This window comes from Chlamydotis macqueenii, chromosome 7 (genome assembly GCF_036417535.1).
Source record: "Chlamydotis macqueenii isolate bChlMac1 chromosome 7, bChlMac1.mat, whole genome shotgun sequence".
Classification (NCBI taxonomy): Eukaryota; Metazoa; Chordata; class Aves; order Otidiformes; family Otididae; genus Chlamydotis; species Chlamydotis macqueenii.
In genome coordinates, this window is record NC_141562.1 from 8,323,598 (window position 1) to 8,345,704 (window position 22,107).

The 22,107-nt window shown below is 36.9% G+C and overlaps 1 protein-coding gene across 3 annotated transcripts in view; it reads left to right on the forward strand.

Moving 5' to 3' along the window:
• The window catches only part of WAPL (WAPL cohesin release factor), a 70,510-nt gene that overhangs the window by 21,367 nt on the left and 27,036 nt on the right, over positions 1-22,107 (forward strand). For all 3 annotated transcript variants that reach the window (XM_086751886.1, XM_086751885.1, XM_086751884.1), the window contains exons 3-5: positions 304-1,353; positions 7,118-7,236; positions 21,190-21,285. In XM_086751886.1, the coding sequence (XP_086608012.1) occupies positions 304-1,353; positions 7,118-7,236; positions 21,190-21,285 (1,265 nt within the window). The remainder of the gene's footprint in view (positions 1-303; positions 1,354-7,117; positions 7,237-21,189; positions 21,286-22,107) is intronic.

Below are 22,107 nucleotides of genomic sequence, written 5' to 3' on the forward strand. Positions count from 1 at the left end.
TAGGTTGTATAGGTAAATAAGTGGCTGTATTTAGGATTTACTGGGTTTTTTTTCATGATGCAGAAGTTTTCTAAGTGCTGTTCATTTCAAGTTAATGTGTATTTTTGCTAGAAATGGTGAGAAGATTTTATTATAGCAAAAATATTAAACTAGAAGGCTTAAAAAGTATGAACCAGGAGGATAAGGACCTCCTTTAATTTTTTTTGTCATTGAACACTACGTATTGTGACTTTTCAGAGTTGCCTGCAAGAGTGATTATTTTTTTTTAATGCTTTTTAGTAATAAGTTTATCTTTTCTTCTAGATAAAGTACAGAATTTGAATGAAGGTAATGAGAAGAACAGCCATTTAATCTATGAGAATGCTGAGGACAGTAACAAAACCAGTGCTGAAACTACAGACACTTCTGGATACAACATTGAAGCCAAGGACTTGCCTGATTCTTGGGACTCCCATGTTGGAAAAACAGCAGACTCTCCATCAGAAACATCTCAGACAAAGGGGCCATTAAGAACTCACTTGTATGAATGGGAGGATGAAACGGAAGACACCAGAACTGGAGAGTATGTATTAGATTTTGACAATGAACATCTCTCCGAGATGAAGAGCAAGGATGAGGAGTGTGATAAAGAAGATACTGAAAGTCCAAAGGAAGCCATTAGTGAAGAACTTGTGCAAACTATTCCTAGGCCAAGCAACTGTAGGACATATTGTCGATCCAACAAAGCAAAACCACAGGGGGCAACAAATTTTGACAAGTTAATGGATGGCGCTAGTCAATCTTTATCCAAAGCAAACAATGAGTCAAATAATGATGGTCTGAATCCAGCAAAAAAAGTTTCTTTAAGTAGCGGGACCAGTTTTAGAGGGACTGTTGGACGGACTAGAGACTACACTGTCCTACATCCATCTTGCTTGTCAGTTTGTAATGTTACTATACAGGATACCATGGAACGAATTGATGAATTTACCACAGCAGCCCCTACTGACTTGGGAGAAGCCGGACGCTTAAGAAAAAAAGCAGACATTGCTACTACAAAAACTACAACCAGGTTTCGACCAAGCAATACTAAATCCAAAAAGGATGTCAAATTAGAGTTTTTTGGGTTTGATGATCAAGATGAGGGAGAGGGAGATGAAGGCGCCTCTAGAAGTTCTGGGAGTTCCAATTACAAAATCAAGTACTTTGGGTTTGATGACTTGAGTGAAAGCGAGGATGAAGATGAAGAGTGGCAGGTAGCAGAAAGGAAAACTAACAAAAAACGAAGTAGAGCTGCACCATCTTCTTCGCTACAGTCAACCTCTGACAGCAATGAAAACTGTTCCCAGGATAGCCAGCTCAGCACTCATGCAGGTCAGCAGAACTCTTCTGGAATACATACTGAACATTTAAATTTAGTTGATCTTTACATTTTGTTATTTTTGCAGTATACCTAAGAGTTTGTTGAACAGTACTACTGATTTGGAAATCTAAAAGTTAAAATTGCTTCTTTCTGTTGTGATCCTGTCTGGTGTTTCATAGCTGCCTTGAAGTATGCTTTATACCCCTTGATCTCTTGCCAGAGGTAGAGATCTTTTTTTTTGTTTGTTTTGAACAGAACATTCTTACCTTTTTGGTGTGTTGAGCATACAGTACCTGTGCCTGGAAGGCAGATATCTTAGCACAGAAGCTCCACATCAAACTAGAATTATGGAGTTGAATGCAGAAATTTAAGTAGCTCGTAGAGATATGAAATATCTTTGTTGGTTTTTTAACATGTTTGTAAACAATTTGGACCTTTCTCAAGTTCCGTCTTATTCAAGGATGCACAGCTAAAGGGAGAGGTTGTGGGGACCCATGCAGTGCCAGTCAGATAACTGGCTTTGGGTGTGCCTCTGCATATTGATGTATTTCTGCTTTTGCTTCCAGTTTTCAGATATCTCCATCTTCTGCATAGGTGGTATATGTGCGTGTATGTATATGTTCACATGCACACACGAGTAAAACTGTTGATGCAGAATTTGCTGAACAAGTTCTGGTGTTTTAATGCCTTTGAAAAATTAGACTTGCTTGTTGGTCAGTTGGCTCCTGTGTAATGACTTGGATCAAGGTTGAAGTGTGTTGGTGAAGATGAAAAGGAATAACTTTGTTGAAAGCTTTTTCTTTTTGAAAAAGTCTAATGCCGAAGTGTCATGCATGTTGGAATAAGTGTTTCAAAACACTGCTGCTGTTGTAGGGAATATTTTGGTCCTCCATTTTTGGAGCATGAAGCATAAGAAGTTTTTACCCATTCAATGAAGTTGTTCTAAGACTTTGGCAAGAGGTATTTCATTGTGCTGGGCAGAGGAAAGGACTCAAGTCCAGCCTTGCAAGTGTTGAAGAAGTCGTTTTTTCCTACGAATAGCTTCTGCTAATATAATCCGGAAATAAAATTTCATGGTAAAAGATGTTCATTTCTTTGTCCTAATTACAGCATTCTCTAAAGCCAGAATTGTCTGTAAGCCTTTTACTCAAAGGTAAACATGAGTGCTAGGTGTTTTTGTAGGTTCCAAAAGGGCTAAATTGATACTGATGTTATGAGAAGATTGTGTTTTCAAACAAAAAACCCTAATGGATTTGTTTTCATGAAATTTAATTATGATGAGACACTTGTGTGCCAGCCTCTTTGGAAAATGGATTTAACTTACAGGGCCACGTACGAAATATTCCATCTGAGTCCCTTTCTCCGATGAGTCTTTGTTCACCCATTTATTCCAAGGAAAAAAGTCGCTTATACAGTTAATGCAGCTGAGATGCTGACCCATCAAATAATCCTTTCAGCTGCTGTCCCATGGAGTCTCAAAATATCTACAGTTTGCATTCAGCACTGCATTCACTAAGGAGGCCATTATAGTAGTAGGTATCACAGATTATTTCTCTGTAATGTTTTCCTGAGAGATTCCTGTGGCACAGGTAGATGTAAATTTGTATTTTGTTAGTTTCTTAATACACTTCTCCACCTCTCTGGTAAGAGATGCCTCTCAGTGCCTCTACTGAGAGATTTTTTTTGCATCTCTTTTGCTCATTTGATAGGTGTTATGTGCTACTGTAGCCAGGTGAGATTTGACTTGGGTTTTTCTTCTGAAAATTGAAAGGGGGATATGAAGTTATTTCCCTCAGTTGCAGCATATTCCCTAGTTCAATCGTGTAGTACAGATTATGAAAATAGGGACTCTGATGTTGCGCTGAAGTTTGTAGGACTCCTTGATATATTTCCAGTATCTTCTCTCGGATCTTTGAAAATTTTGAGCGTCATGATCACACAACAGCCATATTAAGGTCCTTAAGTGATACAGAGTCTGAGAATTTATCAAGGACTTCTGGATTTAAGCCTGAAGTTGAGGTAAAATACGGGGCATTGCTCTGAGATACCATTATCTTTACCTACTGAAAAAAAGTGACTTCTGTGTCCATGTAAAATGCCAGTTCTGAATCTAAACCTCAGAAAAAGCTTTTATAACATCTTGCACAATAAAACTTTTTCCTGAAGTTACAAAAAGTACTGAGAGGTGCTAATGCTACCCGAATTCTGTGTGCGCTGTTCTTTTTTTTTGTACTAATGAATAATCCGCAGATAAAAATCCAGTGTTCCCCTTCCAGGTTAACAGGTGAGATGCCAGATTGCCTCTCTGAATTCCAGCCCCAGAAATTCCCAAGACTGATTTTGTTGTTCTGTGCATGAGGAATGTTACATGGCATAGTCAGTTTTTCAAGAGACTTTATGCTTTCTGTTAGTCTTGCAAAACTTTTGCCATAGTACTGATTTGGTTACTTACGATAGTCCAGGCCTATTTTTGTGAAACATACTTTTTAGAATCTTAGTATAAAACAACACACACAGATTTTCTAACTGAACTGGGAATGGACTATTCCTTCCAGTCTAGTAGCTCACAGTTGAGGGAAAGTAAGTTTAATAATACATATTTAAATTTTTCTGCAAATAAAACTTAAGGAAGCACTAAAGACTAGATGGACAATATTGTTAGTTCAGGAAAAAATGCAAAGTAGTTAAATTTGATGTTAATTAGACTGTTGTTTACTGAAGTGTCCGTTGTTCACTTGGGACACCTATGACTATGTTAATACATGTTTTACTACATTTCATTTTAGCCAGTGACAGTAAAATTATTACAGAACGTGACAGACACACACAAAAAAATCTGATTAAAGCTAAACATTTCCTTATCTCTCTGTAGATTGACGTAAACGGGATAGGGCAGTTACCCCAAAGCCTTCTACTGAAGGAAAATATGAAGATCTGTCCTTTCTGATATAGTTATTTTTATTTGGTTTACCTCGTTCTTCACTATACATCTCATAAGCAGTGTAGTAATGAAGAACTGTAGTATACTTGATTCACATTATAGTAGCAGTTATCCTCTTATTGTAGTATAAGTATTGCAGCTTAGCCGTTTCCTTTGTAAATCAGTTTTGATACACAACTTTACCTTTGTTTCATGCATTCATTTTCCTTTCAGTGACCAGGGTGAGATTCCTATAATCTTTTTGGATAATAATATAGCTTTTGTATATCAGCATCTAGCACTCAGTTCATTTCTGATGAGCAAACTTGTCCTACTTTTTTTTTTTTTTTTTTTTTCTTCCTTTGCATCTCAAAAACTGAATTGCCTTAATTGGGTAAATATTTTTAGCCAGTTGAGAGTACATCAAAGTCCTCAGAGTCCTGTTTGGACTTCAAAATCTTTGCAGGATCACCCTCAGGCATTTAAACAAAACTGGGTTGTTTTCCCCAGGTAATTTACTGTGGTGTTGTCTTCTAGTTGGTCTTTGAAGATCTTTCCAATTTTGACTGAGATAGGCGGATTATCTCAAAGATTATAAATGTCTTGAAAATTATTTGATTGAGGAGAAAATGCCTTGCATGCTCCCATATTGAGAAAAATGTCAATATGTTCATCTTGTCTGTGAGGGTGGCAGGAGGGAACTGTCCATACAAGAGGGAGACAGGGGAAAACAAGCTTCATTAGCATCACTGTTTACCAAACTACTCACGTCTTTGCCTGGCTCAGTTAGTGTTAAAAAAGACTTCTCCACACCCTGCTTAGTTTAGATTTGAAAATCTGGTAGGATGTGTATGCAGAGTGCGTTTAGGGTACCTAGAAGGCATCAAAGAGCATTGCTCAAATAAAAGCATTCCAGATAATCTTATGAAACTAATCATAAAAGTGTTTGATATGCTAGCAACATCAAAAATGCAAGATTATCCTATTGTAAGTAGGAGTTGAAACATTTTTATAAAGAAGTTTATTTGAATTTAAAATTATCTAATTTAAATGGGGTACTTTGGCATCACATAGGAGTAGAATTCAAACAAAGAAAGTTAGATGATTTAAAAATTGCAGCTTACTTGATCTAGAACAATATTAATCATTATTAACCACAATACCAACTCCAAGTCTTAGCATAAGGCACAAATTATTGTGCTGAATTGATGGGTGAAAAGACTTCTTGCGTTTCTAGTGACTTGCCTGTTTGTAATTGCTGTGGGTAACTGGGTTACTTTTTAGCTTTTAATCTATAATAGGACTGTCCAGTTCTATGGATTTGACTTCCTTTGAGAATTCTGTTCAGGGCCTGGCTTCTTCAAAAGTATTTCAGGATTTGTAAGGATGTGTATCAAAGGAATTTGATTTGACTTATTCAATTGGTAAGTTCCAAAGTTAGCAAAGGACTAAGCTGACTTTTATATAGATTTGGAAGCAGTTTTGCTTTATTTAAGTTAATGAGAATTGGTTTGTAATATTTTTCTTCTATTCGATGAATTTTGTCAAAACATCTTTTAAAGTCGGTAATTTTCAGAGAGATTATTCATGTTAGGTTCTTAAGCTCTTGTGCTAACATCCTGCTACTAAACTGAAAACCAGTGGGCTGGGATGCGAGAGGCTGGCTCCAGTAGGTGCCTTACAGTGGGCATGGTGCCTGCCCTGGTGCTGCCAAGGCTGTTGAAATTTACTGCAATTTAAGAAACTTTTGAGCCTTTTTTTTTTTAAGAATACTTACTATCTCCTGCCCGTTCTAGATAAGTTTTGTGTCCTTGTGAGCACAGTTGGAAGTTTACTTGCCTGATTTGCTTTTGATTGCCTTCTTACTTGGGTGCTTGGCCAATCCTCTTTACAGGATGTGAGTGCACTTGGGATTAGAGTAACTGATCCAACCTGCTTGTGTTTTTGTAGTGCAGTTTTCAAATAGCAGCAGCTTCTCTGGAATAAATTGGTTTTCTAAACTGTTTATCAGATAAAACAGTGCTTCTCTGTGCTTGTCTTTATTTCCATCTTGAAATTTATGGTAACTTCTGGTTTGTGCCAAGTAGAAGAACATAAGCTGTTCTCCAAAGGATAGTGCTTAAAATACAGCACAAGCCTAAAGGGAAGGAAAACAAAACAAAACAAAAAAACAACAACAAAAAAACCCAAACAAACAAGACAAGAGTTTAAATTGCAGGTTTACAGTCCAAAACTGATTACTAGGACTACTGGTAAGGCAAGTATTGAATATATTGAAAGGCTATTTCAGTGATTTCTTCTAGCTGACTCCTTTCTGAGCTGATGACCGCATTTTTTTTTAAATACTGATTGTAGCAGAATAAGCAAATATAAACAGGCTGTCTTCATGAGAAGTGAAGTAGGATCAATTCTTTCATCCTGTAATCGTAGTGAGAAGTATTCTTTTAAATCTCTTCATCTCACACTTTTGAAGATCCTGATGTACTGTTTAATTTATCTACTGCTCAGAATTGTAGCAGTAAACCATAAGTAAGCAAATGTAAAAGGTACCCTGGGATTCACAGGAGTATAAAATGGGAAATAATAACTTGAAACTTACACAGTGGGGAAGAGGTGCTATAATAATTATGATTATATACCTTGTGTATCTTCTGTGTGTTATGTTAGTCCAGTCAGTAAACCTGAGCTCTATCCAGAACTGTACTTGGCTTTAAAGATGATTTTTCTGATGAAGATTGATTGTTTATTATATAATTTCAAAAGCTGTACATGTGGAAATGTCAGATGCAAGAAATGCTCTAGCAGTTCAACAGCTTTTGGTATGGTAGTTTCATGTCTATATTTACCTTTTGCAGATCTTCTGGAGTTTTCTGAGGATGCATCTGGTGCGCCTGAAGGCAATAAGAAATCCACAAATAAACAAGGTGATAAATCTAAGGAAAACACCAGGAAGATTTTTAGTGGGCCAAAGCGGGTGAGTAATAATACTTTACACCAAGACAAAGTTCTTATTTTAATTAACTCTTCAGTATTGAAGTTTCTTCCTATATGTATAACAAAGCTTTTGTCCCAGCTTATATCTGCACTTGAGATAATTTGTTGGCTTTTAAGATTATATTTGTAAAAGTAAAACCTTCAAGTGCAAAATTTTTTTATTGATTACTGGGAATTTCACTTTTAGGATTCAAATCTGGAGTTGTATAATGGTAACACGCAAGCTGGATGTATTCCTGTCTAGATGATTGTTAAAACAAAGCACCATAAAGTGCTGTGTGGTTTTTTCTTTTTTCTTCGCTCTCCCAAGAAATATCTATCACATTATAGGATTGAACTTTTTGAAAGCTTCAAATTTGACATTGGTATAGCCTTTATAAGGACAGGTGCCATTATAGCATGTGGAAAGGTGAGATTTTCTTTTAGTTTAAAAAAGTAACCCCTGATCTCACCCCCGTATATCCAAACTATGTAGTATTCAGTATGAATTTGCCCTTCCATACTGTGAATGGAGATTATTCATTTTGTTGATGCTTGATGTGGTTTATCTTACCTGTTATTATAGATTAGTCAGTATTTTGAGGCTTTAAAAAAGTGCATACAGCAAAAATTTTGTTTAGCTATTAGGTGAGAGTTTGCAATAGTGGGGTCCATGTCATCTCCATTAAATGAAGTCTTTATTGTCCACCATACCCATTTCTAATTCTTAAGGCCTTTCATATGCTTTTTGCATGACACATTCCTGTGTCCTGCTGAAGACAGTAGCTGTCTTATCATCGTTGTGATCCAGAACTGCTATAATAAGATGTAGAGGGAAGTGGACTTGTATTTCTCCTTTCCCTTTCAGCTCCATAAGTTTTGCAAGACCCAACAGTTGCTTGTTAAAGTAGAAACTCTCTTTTATATATGTTCAGCAGTCTATCAGTTCTAAGAATTTTTTAAAAACTTATTTTCCATGTTATTTTTCCTGAAGAATTCTCATAATTAAATCACACTTTTTAAAATTTTTTGTGAAGGTAGATAATTACTTGTGTTATATGATAGTTCCACTTGAAGTAATTTTTAAGGTTTTTTATTTTTTTTGTATTCCAGAACCAGAAGATTTATTGTCTCCCCACCTATGTTGATACATAATCATTTTCCATTTTAAATGGTGGATTTTTGGGTGGAGGAAGGAGGACAAATTTTGTTTCTCAAAACATGCAAGGGAATATTTTCATTTGGGAGGACATGTGACTGATAAGTACTGTCAGTGGTAATGCCCTTTTGAAAAGAAGTACGCTTCTTGTTACTTTGTGACTTTGGACAGAATGGGAAGCTCTTAGCTGCTAACTCTTGCCTCCAGAGTTTTTTGAAGTCAGGCTGTCGACAAGTGAGAAGGGTCTTTTCAGAAGTGAGATAGTGTTTCTTGAGGATGAGAGTTCCTCAGCTTCTGCTGGTTAAATAGTAAATTTTTTAAAATCATGTTCCTATCAGTGAACATGTTACAATAGACTGAGAAACAGAGGTACAGGGAATGTAAATTTAACTGAATATTTTTTGCTGTATTTTTTAGCAGTGTAAACCAACTGTGGGCGTTCTGGTAAACATGGACTTTTTTTCCTAATGTTTAAATATTTATATGCTTCAAATACCATTCAATAACAGCATTTTATGTGTTTCTTGTTTAATTTTTAAACTTTAAATGCATGAAGGTTTATATGAAAACTGTTTTAATGAATTTTCAGTGTATATATCATGAAATTATGTGGGAAAAAAACACTTGCAGCAAATATCATACTATATGAGAGAAAATGGTTTCAACTCTAGAAAGTTCTCAGTTCGGAATAAACTTAATTCAGGTGGGAAAGCTGAGAATTACACAGCCTTTTTGACCTTGTAGAGAGATAATGGACCTAGAAGTAGAAATTGCTGTAATTGCAGTTTAAATTTTAAACTTTAATGTTCTCTAATAATACAGCTGTTATATGTAGCTACTAAAAAAGCATATAAAGCTTGTTCTGATGGTAATTAGAGATGCTATAATTATCTTCCTAAACTATAGATACAGACTGTTAATCTCAATTGCATCTTAAGGGAATTCTCATTCTGGAAAATTTTAAAAATAAACTAAAAGTATTAACCTGACCATAACTAAATCATCTTAAAAAAAAAAAAAAAAAAACAACTCCGGAACTTTTTCACTGTCTCATGACCTTTTTTTTTTTTTTTTTCTTGTAGAAACTAGCAGATATAGTACTGATTGTTTTCTCATGAGTGGTGATGTTAGAAATATGGCACTTTGCATCACAGTGAGATGCAAAGTAAACAGCTCTGTTGCTCAGGATGCAACAAGTGGTATTGTTAAACTTCAGTAGATCCTGAAAGCTGAAGTATGTTTTCAGGTTCATAGTCAGCAGGATTCTTGCCCATGTTTGTGCTTTTGAAACCTGACCATTGTACTCTAATTTTAAAGTCCAGTTCCTGAAACTTCGTGCATACGTGTAATAAAAGTTTCCAAACATTATTGACTTACTGAATAACAGTGTTCCTAAAAACTGTTTTTAACTTAAGGAGTCTCAGTGAAATCACTAACTATTCACACACGTAATAATGAGCATGGAAGTTGCAGTAGCGTGTACATCATCATGGGTTTGTAAAGTCTCAGCCAGAATTCTGCTTTTAAGTGCATTAGATATCTTTATGCTGAGCCAGAGTTACAGGGGGAATATTATGTTCCATAGCAACATAATTATGTACTTACAATACATAAATATTGGCATTACTTGACTTGCAAATTATGGGTGTGAAGCATACATGAGTAACATCTGCAGAAGTTTGTTTGCAGCTGTGTACAGTTTTAATTCAACTGGTTCAGTAACTTACTTGTACTCTAGTATGTAAGTTTGGGAACTCTGTGGGGCTGTGATATACCCACCACGTGCTGATCCCTTTCAGCTTAGTTTCCCTTCCACAAATAAAACTAATTCTAAATTATCAGGCAAAAGCCAATGAGGTGTATAAGAACTTTTTTTGTTGCTATGGTCCAAATCTACTCAGACTAAAGACTTGAAAATAGAGAACATAAAAATTATTTCCTGAGATTTCTTGCTCCTGCCCCATTCACCACAGATTTGGGCTAGAGTCAGCAAATTAAGAGAATGATCTTTGTAGGAATACTCTGGAATAGTTCCCAGTGGTCTTAGCAAACTATATATGTCTAAATAGGAACCTGGGGAAAAAAAAAAAAGCCTTAGAAATATAAGATCAAGAGAACTAGTCGATCTCCAAACTTAATCTTTTGGTCAGTCCTAGAAGTTGATAACTGTGCCTGGTATTTTGTGCCAGAGCTGTACTGTCAGTTCAGTGTTTCTGTTGTCCAGCGTGTCATTAAGGACCACCAAAGCCTTTGAACTGCAAATTTTCTGGGATGGCCCACTGCTGTTAAACTTGAAATGTATGATGAAGTGTGGCTTGCAACTCTGTGCTGTCCTAGTTCTGCCTGTGGCCATATGAAGCCAGCCTAGACAAGGTGAATACTAACTACCTTTGAATATTCCTAGGTAAAAATGTAAATAGAGTTGCCAGTCATAATTTAAAGGTATGGGAGCTGTTCAGCTTGAGGGGCAAGGGAGAGTGAGAAGACTATAATCCTTCTGTTAGTGCTCTTCAGTGCTGCTAAGACGTACAGGACGACTAAGTATGTCACATGAAGTGAGACAAAGGAGGTACAATGTAAGAAAGCACTGTTTCTTTCGAGTGGACATACCTCAAAATGGTATCCGTGTTTTGTTTTTTCAAAGTAGCATGAAAATTCAAGGTATTACATGAGTGCTGCATCAGGATTTTTTTTTTTTTAAGAATGAGTGCTTTAAAATAGATGAATTTTATAAATTAGTCTTTTGGAATTAATTTCTTGGATGTTGATATTTTTTTGCACTGAGTCTACTTCACAAAGCTTCCATGCTAGTATCAACAGAATGCAATTTAGCACCTATAAAAGACTGGCATTTTCTTGAGAGGATAAAACATACTTTTTTGATTGGTAGCGTGAGGAAGAAAGTACTCACAGCACAGGCAGTCTACATTCGTGATTCATGGACTACTGTTCAAGTTAAAAACTAACCTAATGACTTCTGACTCCAGTTAAATTTGTGTATTTCCCTTAACCTCCTCACTTTTGCAATGATAATTGAATGTTTGTAAACAAATTTAAACTAGCTTAAATATTTTTTCTTATTCTCTTGTCCTGCTGTGCCTGGAGAAGTATCTCTAAGCTCGCTTCTTCAGGTCTTAGCTCTAGAAAACCTGTCTGTTTTGCAACTGCATACATTTTTCCACATGTACACAGTGAATGGGAAGAACAACATTCCATCCATGTGCTTTTTTTCCCCCTCCTGTGCACGCATTGGGTTGTACAGGAAAGGTATGGAAAATCCTCTTTGCCACCGACTTGATTATCGTAGTGTTTTCTTTGGGCCACTGACTCGAGTACTGAGCCACAGAGATCCCCATGCAAAACACTTTCCTTGTTTTTAACAGTGGCATTACTTGAAAGTTATTCCATTAGTTTGGAATGCATTTGTCAGGACAAGCTGAGATGTTCTTGTATTATGCATTAAAAACAACAACAAACCCACCCACCCACTCCCCCCAAAAACTCAGACCCAATAGAAGCCAAACTACTGTAAGGACTGGTTTTGCCTGAAAAAGTCAAAAAATACTGATGGAAGTATTTGGTGAAGCTGCCTTTGCTCTCCTTTTGCTCCATCTGCTCGGCCCTGTTCCTTTGCTCTTTCAGCCTCCCAAGGTTGTGTATTGAACTACATTGAGGAACTTATTATCTGTGTTTGAAAAATAATTCACTAAAAGGAAACACTTAACATAAATCTCAGGAGGCTGTAAATAATTGTATCCACTCAGCTGAGGGAGCTGAAGAAGAGAGATTAAGTCATCTTAACCTGGTTAAGTCAACATTGCAACTGAGAAATGCTCACTAAACAGAGCTGGCGTTAGCAGGATTACATGCAGTACTTTGATCAAGTGACATTAATAGTTAGTCATGACAGTAGTGTTGAATACATGAATGAAATCATTGGTGAATTCAAACATGGTTTAGCCAACAGAATGTTTCTGAACTCTGTATCCAAGATAAAAACTTGATCCAGTCATAACCCAGTAACTATTTATTGCTTTTCATGTTTTATTCAAGTTTTATGAGTAACTGCTGTGTTTTGTGCCCAACAAGGTACAGAAACGTGCAAGATCTCAAAGTGGGGTTTTTGTACAGATCAGTTGGAAGGACGTGTTAAACCACTGCTGTGTGAAGAGCACTAATTTTCAGTTATCAAGTGCAAAACCAGCAACGAAATGCCACAGTTTTTTCTTCTGCGTAACTTCAGTTTGATCTGCAACTAGTCCATAGTTCATTATTTAATTACATCTTTCTTGTCCTGTAAGCAGGGTTTTTTCCAGGAATAAGTTGGTTTTGTTGAGTTGCCGTATTCCTGTTATAGATTGTAGGCACTGTGAGAAACTGTCGAACCTTGAGAATAAAGCTGTGTGTCATCCTGTTGTTCCTAATAGGATTTGCTGTAATACAAGTTTAAGGATATAACCTATGAGATCTTTTACAGGTTGGTGTGAGCTTTTTCCGCTGGTGCTTCATGGTGACTAGAAGAAGCTATAAATATCAGCTTGAAACAAATGCTGTGTCTAAGTTTACTTGAAGTCCAAGATGAAATATGTGTACCTAATCTTTGAAAGCGTTTTGAAATTGAAGAAATACAAAACCATGCCTGGCTCTTGATTTGACTGAGTCATCTTACGGCTAATATGACAGTGACGTGTGTGTGGGAGGGGAAAGAAACTAGGCTGTGCTGTGATCTGTTGTTTTCCACTTAGCTTGTATTATACGTTTACAGTAGATGGTTATCAAAGACATCCTGCAAGTAACACCTGTTTTTGCTCGCCTCCAAATGAATCTGCATTTCCTCAAATTAAATTCTTAATTTTTTTTTTTTAAGATTTCGGGTTTAATGTATGTGAAGATTAATCTGTCTGAAGTGCACAATCTTAGGTAGTTTTGGTTAATTATTTTTCCATAGCTTATTTTAAGTAAATAATCTTGGAAAAGCAGCAATGGAAGCCGTAATTCTTAAGTTTTGCTGTATCAGTCATAGCCCTTTCTATACATTCTATACATTTAATGGTAGGGTCAGAGTGGACTGGTCAGAACTAATTTTTAAAAGGACCACTTGTCTTTATCTTTTGTAACCCTTAGGAAAAGTGTCTTACCAAAAGGATGAACAGTTAAAACATTCTTTTTCGGTGGTGTTGAACTGATGATACTGCACACATTGAGCTGCTATTTGCATCCTAACTTGGGATGTGAAAATTGTGGATTTTTACTAAGAAAGATTATTAGTTGATATTTGCTATTTTGACTCTGCTAAGGAGTCGAGATGAAATTTTGACAATCAAAATATTCTATGAAATCTCTGGCTGGTATCAGTTTAGCGCTAAGCCAGAAGTCTGTTTCCTCAGCAGTTTGACAAACAATGGTGGTCAGATCTGACAACCTGTGACAGCACGTTGCTGCTTCTGCAGCACATTCCTTTCATTTACTGGTTGGTGCTTCTGGCAGATGGTCTGCCCAGTCCTGCACTGAAGTGTTTTTGTGGGTTTTTTTTGTCCAAGAATTATTTGTTAGAATCATGCGCAAGAGATGAGCTGTTCTAAGTGCTAACCAGTCATAAAGAGCATGTGTATTTTAAGCAACTTTTATATTGCTGGAATAAAAATGAATTTTTAAAAAAGACAAAAAATGATGAAAGGTAAGAATAAATGTTTCTTAAATACTTGAGTTGTTAAAAACCCAAGCTTTGTATTGATAAGATTATTTCACTTAAGCTTTGCAAACCTAGTTTTTTCAGTGAGCGTATTTATTTAATACTGGCTTCCTAGTACCAGGGATTTATCTTTTTTTTTCTATTATTAATATAGATAGACCAAAACCAATTCTTAATTTTTAAGTTGGTAAACATGATGCTAATCAGGACTGACAGGTTTTTAGATTAGTCACCTAATTTGAAGAGTGAGGTAGCCATTGTAATTTTACTGAATTTAATTGGGGTATAACACCTTGAAGCCATCTCGGAGTAAAAGCAAATACCAAGAGTTGGTCTGTTAACCTCAAGTTAGTTGTTTGATGCTGATCAAAATTGTTTTCTTCCCACTCCTTCATATTAAACCATTGTGAAGAAGGATGTATTCTGGCAGACGCCAAGCTGAGATCCATCCATCTGGCAAAGCTGCTTCTTTGTATGTCCTCCATATGCAACTTCTGTAGAGCTGTGGTAGCAACACTATGGGAAGTGCATTTTTTTTCTCCTATGCAGTGTCAAGAAAGATGTTGCCAGTTGAAGCATAGCTTTGTCCTGAGAAAAATAGGGATACGAAGTGCAATGTGAAGGTTACAGGCTAAATCCTTCTGTAGAGGCAAGCTGAACAAATGACAAGTAAGCATGGAAATCCTTCTCCCCTTGTGTGTATTTACACTTTTCAGGAAGGTAGAGAATGAAGGTGGAAAATATTTAATGTCACAGTGGAAACTTTGTCTTCTATACTCCTGCTGGTATTAACTCTTAGGCAAGAAGCAAAGATGCGCTGAAACATTTTTGAAACCAGATTCTCTCTTGTATCTTCACATTTCCTCCCGCCATCAGTTGTGTAGTTCCCAGTAATTAACTCTGTATTTTAGTAATCAGGCAATGCAGGCTAACTGTGTAAGATAAATGCTACGTTGCACAAGGCCTCAGCCCTGTAGAAACTTCTAAAACAGGAAAAATGCTCAAAGAGATTAAAAGATATCAGTTTCATTTGCCAGTGGGAGCTTAATTTATATGTAGATGAATATGCAAAATTGTCTTCACAGCTCCCGTGTACTGTATGAGCATGGTAGGTTCACTCAGCTGTCTGTGATTTTTTGTACGTTAGATAATGTTGTGATGCAACACGAGCACGTCTTGAGAGTGAAACAGTTGGTGTTGAGGGCCCAATATCCCCATTATACACATCTAGAAGGTTTTAATTTCAGTTAGCTTTATTCTGATCTGCTTTAGGGAATGCCCAGTAACAGCTAGCATGAGGTAGGTGCTCTCTGGAAGAGCATCTTCAAGTTTGGTTTCATCGGAAAAGAATCAGGTAAGTGTACTCAGAGACTCGGTCGTGTAAACCACAATGTCATAACTGAGGGCATCTGGGAGATTTATTTGAAAAAATATTTTACTGATCCAAATGAAAACAGTTATGTGGGTGTGCACTGGTACACACATACCCTGACCATATGGCCTCTGGAATTTCATTGCTGTTGCAATTTTGTAAGTCTTTTTTGTTAGTAGATTGATACGCTCTGAGTAGATCAGGATTAACGGAGGGGTATGTCGGGGTGTGAGGGGATGTGCATGTGTGTATGTCTGCCTTTATGTTGCAGGAAAGAGGGCAGAAATTTTGTCTAACAAATTGTACAAGGATGTGTTTGTGCCAGTACAATTACTAGCAGACAGATGTAGGTTTTTCTTTTCTCTTAAGTGATATGTTTCCAGTATTGTGGTGATATGTCTAAACTATTGTAACCTGTACCTTTTAGTTAGGCTTAACATACATTTCAGGCCAAATTAGTAACCATAACCATATGGCTTCAGCTTCTGAGCTGACCAATTTTGAATACACTCAGTGTATGCAGCATACAGAACACCATTGACTATTGCTGTTAGAGGATGAATCTCCCATTTATCAAACTGTCTTGTTTCTTCCAGTTAAATTTTCATGTTTCACTTGAATATTTGACCCATCATCTTGTTCTTCCCTGTAGGCCTCCTTTTGAGCTTTGAGGAAGAAAAATAATTTTGCAGTTCCTCAGAAGTCTGATGCAAGAAAACCTTCAGTGACTCCCCCCCCACCCTGCTCTTTCTGTTGTCTGCTGCTGATACTCTTCAACCTTGTCTGACTAGCAAGTTGTAGCTGTCTAGCTATGTGCATCCATAATATTTTTTGTGTACTGCATTAAATGGTATAGCAGCTCACAGCTAGCTGGTCCACAGCACCCAGTGGTGATTTATTTGCACTAATCTATTGCTGTGGTCCAGATAGTGGAGATTTGGTTCACATTTTGAACACTGAATAAATCACTTGGTCCTCGTTTGTTTCTGGTTTTTAACTGCTGTTGGAAATGGAGTCCAAATTAACTTTTTTTTTGTGCTATGTTCCGATGGCTCAGCCTATGCTGAATTGATATTCTATCTTCCTGTTTTGAAGCCTAATTTCTTTTTCTTTGCTCTGAATGGATGTTCATTCCTTTCCCTTTTCAAAAGAAACAGTTCATTATGAATAGTCCTGTGCTGCATAATATGCTTGTTATTTTTTTTCCTGTTCAAAGTGAGACATGCAGGACAGAGTAATACTTTTAATGATTTTGAATATTGAGTGGTAAATAATAATGTATTTTGATTTATTGGGGTTTTTTTGGGACTTCCTTGTAGTTTTGATTAGCATCTGGCATACAGTCTTACTGAATGCCCTTCAGATATAAATAATGCACTTATGAGGATATCTGTTGAAAATGATTTTGGGGTTTTCCATTGTCTCCTACCTTGGAAGGCTTTCTTGCCTGCAAATAGCTGCTTTCTTGTTTTGCTAGTATTTTCAACATGACTCATGTCCCTGGCTCTTATTTTCTGCTATTCTTATATCTATGAGTGGCAGGCAGTGCTCCATCAGTATGTCCTGAAAATTTCAGCTTGGAGGCTTTCAGGGCTGGGACGTTAAGCATGACCCATAGTTTATGCCATTTGGAGATGATGTTACAAAACTGACAGCCCTGTGCGTTTTGTAAAATCCCTGGCATCAGTTCTGGTTTTGCATCTCGGTTCACCCCCCAGAACCACATGCAGAGTCTCACACTATAATATGCTTTATAACCCTCACTGGGTTATTTGCACTCTTTTCAGACAACTATCTGTGTGTAAACAGCTGTCAGCTCTGTACATATGAAAAAAGGTAACTCTTCTGCTATTCAGGAGAAGCTCTTACAGCTGATTAATATTGCAGATTTTATTTGCCTTAAGAACACAGAATTCAAAGGAGCGGTGTGCTTCCACTTGCATCTGTTCTAAGTTAATCTTGAGAAGAATTCTTAAAGAAAAGTCTGCGTTATTTGAATAATTGCAAGGTTGTCTTGTCTTTAAGAGAAAATAAGTCAATTTCTTAAACTACTGCTGCTTAAATATCACTGTTGCTTCTTCAGGGAAGCTTGTTATCACAAGCATTTGCATTACATTAGAAAAACCCCACCAAACCCAAACAGACAAACCCCTTCGCTTTTGTGATCAAGCTCTTCTGAAAAGTCTTTGTTCACTAGCATTCATTTGGTGTTTGCTTTTCCTGGCTTCAGTTCTGTCACGCAGTAATCTAAAGCAAGTCTATGTGGTACTTATGATTGATCAATATTGATGCAGTTTCTTTGCAATTGTTTTGGTAATTGATCTGTTTTGTGTGGCAAGGGCAAATGTTGGAGGTTGCTTTAAGAGGTGATTGTAAAGGAGGGATGCATTTGCCGCATCCACGTCCATGGGAGTTGTGAGAGAGGCTCCAAAGTCTGTGAATAATGTGTTAGAACTGATGAGAACACATTTCTTTGGAAAGCAGTGTTGGATTTTTGCAGGTGTGTTTGGTGCTTGAGCTGTGTGCAATCAGTGTGAGACAGGATGCTGGGGAGCAGTGTCTACTGTCTAACTAAATATTACAGGAAAGGCATGGAATTACAGGCAAAACTACTTTGATCTAAAAGTGAAAGATATTACAAGGGATAGTGGCTATAACTAACCTTCCATAGGTATCTGAGGTTTTAAATAATTACCACTGTCAGTTACAGTTTAGATTCTGTTACGAGAGGGCTATTAAATGAAGACATCTTCATTTCTCAGAACAGGCATTGATTGGTGGCATTGCTCGATTTCTTACATAAAATGCGACATTCTTCTGTATTGCATTGGTAGGGAAGCAAGCAGTGAAGTGCCTTGTCACAAAACACTTTAGGATGCCCTAGCTTTTGATTTAGTAAGGGATTAAGCAAAAACAGGGAAGAAAAGCCCATTTTTTGACTGTTAAATAAAAAGGATACCATTTTTGACTCGGGAAGCCTCTGAGCCCTGCGTATTTAGAAGGAATTGTCTTTATCTGTTTGCCCTGTTGAGCTATTTCCCACGCATCAGCTGTTGCTCTCTGCTGAAGAGAACACACTAATGCTGTGTGGACCTTTGGATTATGCTGGCACAGCTGTTTGTATGCTTTGTTCTTATTCTGTATTGAAGCACTGAACTTGATCTCTGTCATCTGTGCTTCCTTGCTGTATACGTGTGTACGCAACAGAGGTGCTAAATTTTGAAAAGCCAAGACTGCAAACACTCCTGTTGCGTGGTCAGCAGGGGCCTGTCCCAACTGCTGCCTCACTTGGATGCCAGCGTCTGCTCCCCGTGCACCTGACAAGGCTGCATTTGGTTCATCACAGAGCACAAGGCCTGAGGAAAAAGGAGCACGTAGGTGGGGCACAGGCAGAGGCTTTATGTCCCAGGGCAGTGAGTGTGGCATGCTCTTCCCTTGAACTTCATCAAAATGGGAGTCCTACAGCGGCAACAGAACCTACCTTGGTCTGTGCCCCCGTTGCTCCTGCATCGAGCGAAGAGAATGGTGTAAATCGAGGATTCTGCTGTGTGGGGTGCATCTCCCTGCAGCATCTCCCCCCCAGGTGGGCAGAGCCCGACGGTGGTATTGCGGGGAGCTGAAAAGCTTCTGTGCAGAGTGTAGCTCCCTGACAGGAAATTCGGGAATATTAATACGTTAGTATCCTTTAAGCAGGGATAGAATACTGTTTGAGACTGTAACCGGGCTTTGGGACTATTGATAAGGAATATTCTATGTTAATAGGACTGCTGGCAGCTGTAATGCAGTACACTGCTGTCAGAATTGCAGTACTTAACTTCCCTACAAGGTGGAGAATTATTCATCAACTGAAATATGCTAAATGATACTAAGTATATGCTGTACTTTCATGCTGGTTACTTGATAAGAGTGCCTTATTTCCTTGAATTATCCTGTATACCGGAAAATGGCACCCAGAAACTTATACCTTCTTTTCCCAGTGTTAAGTACGCAGTGAGATAATTTGTGGAACATTTGTGAGTAATTCAAGAAGGAAAAAAGTGACTATCTAGAAAATATTCAGTGGTTCTTTCCCATTACAGACGTTTGTGAAACACTTTATCTTTCATGATTCAAAAAGCATTTTTGTTACTAAGTTGTCCTTCCTTTGTTCATAGCAAACCCTGAGTCACGTTCTGGGGAAGAATTAGCTACTCAGAAATATGTAGGAGAAAAGAGAGTAATTTTGTCAGCAGTTAACTTTTTTTCAAGTAAGGATCTATATGACCCCTGTCTTCCTATTTGTGGACAGAGATGTCCTCTTGTAACTGTAGCAGCCTGAATTTAAAACTGGTTTCTCAGTTTAACTTTGAGCTTGGTGAGATTGTCAGGAAACTGGGCAAGTTAGTGCTTCCGTTACTTGGAAGAAGTTAAAAATTGAAATTATCAAAACCTTTGTTTTGGTATTCCTGCATGTGGCTACTGAAGGATTTTGTATATCCATCACCTGAAAACATATTTTTTAAAAGAGCTTCCTTGTAAAATAGCCAATGCTGTTAAGATGATGGCTACTGTATACTTGTTGCTGAATGGTACATGAGCACTGCTTTAAAAAAATAATTTGAAAATCCAACTAAATTAAGTTTCTTATTACCACATCAGAGCTCACTGTAGGAGGGAAAGAGGCTTTTCTCTGATCTGGAAACTGAAATGCTTTAGTGTTTGATAGGTCTTTTGGGATTTGAAAACTCATAGCTGAGATTTTAATAATGCTAATATTCTTTGAAGTTCTGTTAGTCAGGGCTTTCTCTCCTTGCAAAAAATGGAAGGATGCAGAACAGTATAGTTCTAATAGTAAACCAGGAACTCTTAACTTACAGAATCTACTTCTGGCTTTTGATGTGCCAAAACCTCACTGTGCTTCATAGAATGGTATTCAAGCTATAACTGCTACTGCTAGGTTCGCTGCACGTAGCCCTTCTGTGGGCTATCTTTTTTAAAATATATTTTTTCCACGTTTAAATGCTGTATAACTGTGTGTGAGGAGGTATGGAAAACTGAAAATTGTAATGGTATAGTAGTCTGGAGTATTATTATGTAATTAGTTTCATAAACTCAGATCCTAGAAATGTAATTCTGTCTTTGCTTCATCTAGAAATTATATTTTATTTCCCCAAAATTCAAGGACAGTAAATTTTGATGCATTTTCGTTTGTCTTGACACATTTTTTGAGCAGGAAGGAAAAAAAGACTTATTAAATTATTAATATGGATTAATAAATTTCATTTGAGTGCTTTCTATTCCTCCAAGCATCAAAGTCTTATCAACTTCACATTTTGATTCTAAACTAGTCATATTTTCTACTGACACAGTGTTTGCCAACATGTTTGGTTGGTTGTGGTTTTTTTTTTTTCCTCCCCAATTGGTTTTGTCTTTAGGAAGGTTACAGACCTTTTATCTTTGAATAATTTCTAAAAGTAGAAAAACTGGCAAATTCTTGAAAGACATGCACATCATGTATTTTTGCCATTTTGAATGCATCTGCGTGTATCTTAAACCATCAGATGCTTCAAAGTCTTTTAGGTTTTCTGATATAGACGATATTGAGAGCTTGTGTTGCTGGGAATATGGAAAGCGGGAAAAATGAAGCTCATTTGACTTGTTTGGCTAGATTATTGCTACAGTAATTTTAAAAATATATAGTGACTACTGGTAGATTTGCTTAAAAAAAATAACTTTTATTTTTATATTTTAGTCTCCCACAAAAGCTGTGTATAATGCTAGACACTGGAACCAGCCAGAATCAGAGGTTTTGCCAGCACCGCCGGTTTTGAAAACTCCCAGTGTCCCAGTAAGTAGACTGTTTGTTTTTTCTTAAGTTTAGTAAATATCTTTTTAAGATTCACTGAAGTGTTTTGAAACACAAGTTCTTGATAGCTGGTAACATCACAGTAATTCAGAATGAAGTCCACTTTGTAATGTAAGCCATTGGGTATTTGATCGGAAAGAAATTGTCAATGGAAATACTTTAGAACGGAATCTTCTGTATAATTTCAATATACAGATATGAAAAAATACTTCAGTCAAGTTACGTTCTCTAATCTGCTGAAGTTAAACTTTCTAACAATGGACTCCATTTTGTCTTCTGTGAGAACCCCTAGGATTGACTTGCTAATAGTCATAGAAATCAGCAAGTTACGGGTCAGAAAGGAAAAACTTAAAAACATATTTAATTTATTTTTCCTTTCTAATGGAGTAAAGTATTGTGAATTGCTGACTTGAGTCTTTAGTCAGCATGAAGAAAACAGATTTTTCTGTATACAACCATAAATGCTAATATGAACATATCAAACATAAGCATGTCTACAAAAAGTTGACGAGAGGGGAAAACAGTTCTTAAAGTAATTTGTTTGTTCAAAAATCAGTGATTGTTCTGGGACTTAAGGTAATTGGTTTTTAACTCTTTTGAGACCCTGAGAATACAGGATCTTGGGCCTATATGTGTGTAAGAGTTGTTACTGATTATGCTGAGAGAGCGTTGTACATTGTCAGTTAACTTCATTTCATTTGGTGCCTCGCTTACAGGTACTTGCCTGAGAAGAGAAAAATCAGAAAGTAGATATTTTTACAGTGATAAGTCTTTAGCTTTTGTTGTTTTCACCAGTTTTAGTTG